Here is a 1,742-nt window from a genome sequence, read left to right on the forward strand (position 1 = left end):
AGAAAGAAAGAAAGAAAGAAAGAAAGAAAGAAAGAAAGAAAGAAAGAAAGAAAGAAAGAAAGAAAGAAAGGTGGATGAGGAAATAAATAATGAATTGACCAGGAGAGATCTAATACCAACTTTTCTTTGTCTGTGTGTCTGTCTGCCTGCATGTACGCACCAGCATAGAAGAGGTTGGCCAGTTGGTTGCTTTTCTCTGTTTCAACACAAGAGAGGAGGTCAACCAGAAGTCTCTTTTAAATAAATAAATAGATATATAGTAGATAAATAAATAGATAGATAGATAAGTAAAGAAATAGATGGATGGATGGATGAATAAATAAATATATAATGAATTGACCAGAAGAGATCTATCTGCTATCTGCTATCGACTTTTCCTTGTCTGTCTGTCTGTCTGTCTGCATGCATGCACCAGCAGAAGAGGGCACCAGTCCTCATGATAGATGGTTGTGAGCCATCTAACCAGTCTTTATTTATCTATCCATTCATCTCTATATTTCCTTGGCTTTCCCAGAGCAGGCTAGGCTCAAACTCAGAGATCTGCCTACACTTTGATATTTTTAAACTAATGTTCAATGTCTAGGTAAAGGTTGAACATATTTATTTTTACTTTTTTGTTTTGTTAGTTATATAGATTTATTGTTCTTTTAAAATGGACGTCTGTCATTATCATTTTTCTTCATTTCAGATTAGATTGCCTGTCTGCTATGCTGACTGTGGCCAACTTCTCTCCATCCTCATAACTTGAGTGTGCATGGTTTGTGTGTACATGCTTGTGTGCAATTGGCCCTCATCAGCCTGCTTGCACACTGTCTGTCTGCCCAAGGGTTGGGGCATGGAGGGATAGGAGGTGTCCAGGAGGGCACACTGAGGAGATGAACATTAGGAAGCATGGTGTTCCCTAAAAATTATAATCATTCATTCAAATAAAGCATTTGCTTTGCTTTGCAGGGCCTGACCTAATGGCTTTTTTTTTTTTTTTTTTTTTTTTTTTTTTTTTTTTTTTTTTTTTTTTGCTTTGCTTTGCTTGCTTGCTTGCTCACTTGCTTTGACATGTTTTCCTTTTCCTATTCATGCAGGATTTCCTGACCACCCTGGCAATCAGGAAGGAGGTGAGAATCAAAGCCAAGGCCAGAAAATGGATTAAAGCCATGGGACTGCTGTACCCCAGCCCAGCTGGACTGCCCTCCTTCCCAAGGTGGGAATCACATATAAAAGGAGAAACTTCATCATTACAGCATAAGAAGATGGCCCTTACTCTTCCTCTTGGCCCACAGCCCATTTGCCCCTTTTCACTTTACACTCAATAAAATAAAGTGAATAAATGAATGACCATGAAGTTTCTAGCTGTTTATTCATTTGTACTTCTCTCTGAGCTAATTCCTTTGAGTTTTACTACTGCCTCTCTCTCACCTCACTCCTATGCATGTGTTTGTTTGTGTCTGTGTATGGCATGTGGGCACATGTGTCCTTGCAAGTGTCTCTATCTGTCTGTGAACTACTTGAGCATACCTGGTGCCCACAGAGACTATAAGGAGGATACCAGATTTCCTGGGACTGGAAAAACAGCCAGAGCGGTTCTTAACTGCTGAGTCATATCTCTTCGGGCAGGTGCAAGATTTCTGGTTTTTTGGTTTTTGTTTTTTACTTATCAATAAGTATAAGTTTATTCAAGAGCAGATACTCTTTTCCCAGCTAAAATGCTCTGCCGTGTGGTAACAGCACAGTTTCTAGTTCACATT

The 1,742-nt window shown here is 39.2% G+C and overlaps 1 protein-coding gene across 2 annotated transcripts in view; it reads left to right on the plus strand.

Moving 5' to 3' along the window:
• Nucleotides 1-1,327, plus strand: part of Grm1 (glutamate metabotropic receptor 1) — a 607,848-nt gene extending 606,521 nt beyond the window's left edge. The window contains exon 10 of one of the 2 annotated variants that reach the window (XM_055629123.1): nucleotides 1,080-1,327. In XM_055629123.1, coding sequence (XP_055485098.1) covers nucleotides 1,080-1,310 — 231 coding nt within the window. In that variant the 3' untranslated portion in view covers nucleotides 1,311-1,327. The remainder of the gene's footprint in view (nucleotides 1-1,079) is intronic. The other variant, XM_055629124.1, reaches the window with a different exon arrangement.
• Nucleotides 1,328-1,742: the final 415 nt, after the last annotated feature.

The sequence above is a fragment of the Psammomys obesus genome, unplaced genomic scaffold, assembly GCF_907164565.1.
Source record: "Psammomys obesus unplaced genomic scaffold, mPsaObe1.curated_primary_1811, whole genome shotgun sequence".
NCBI lineage: Eukaryota > Metazoa > Chordata > Mammalia > Rodentia > Muridae > Psammomys > Psammomys obesus.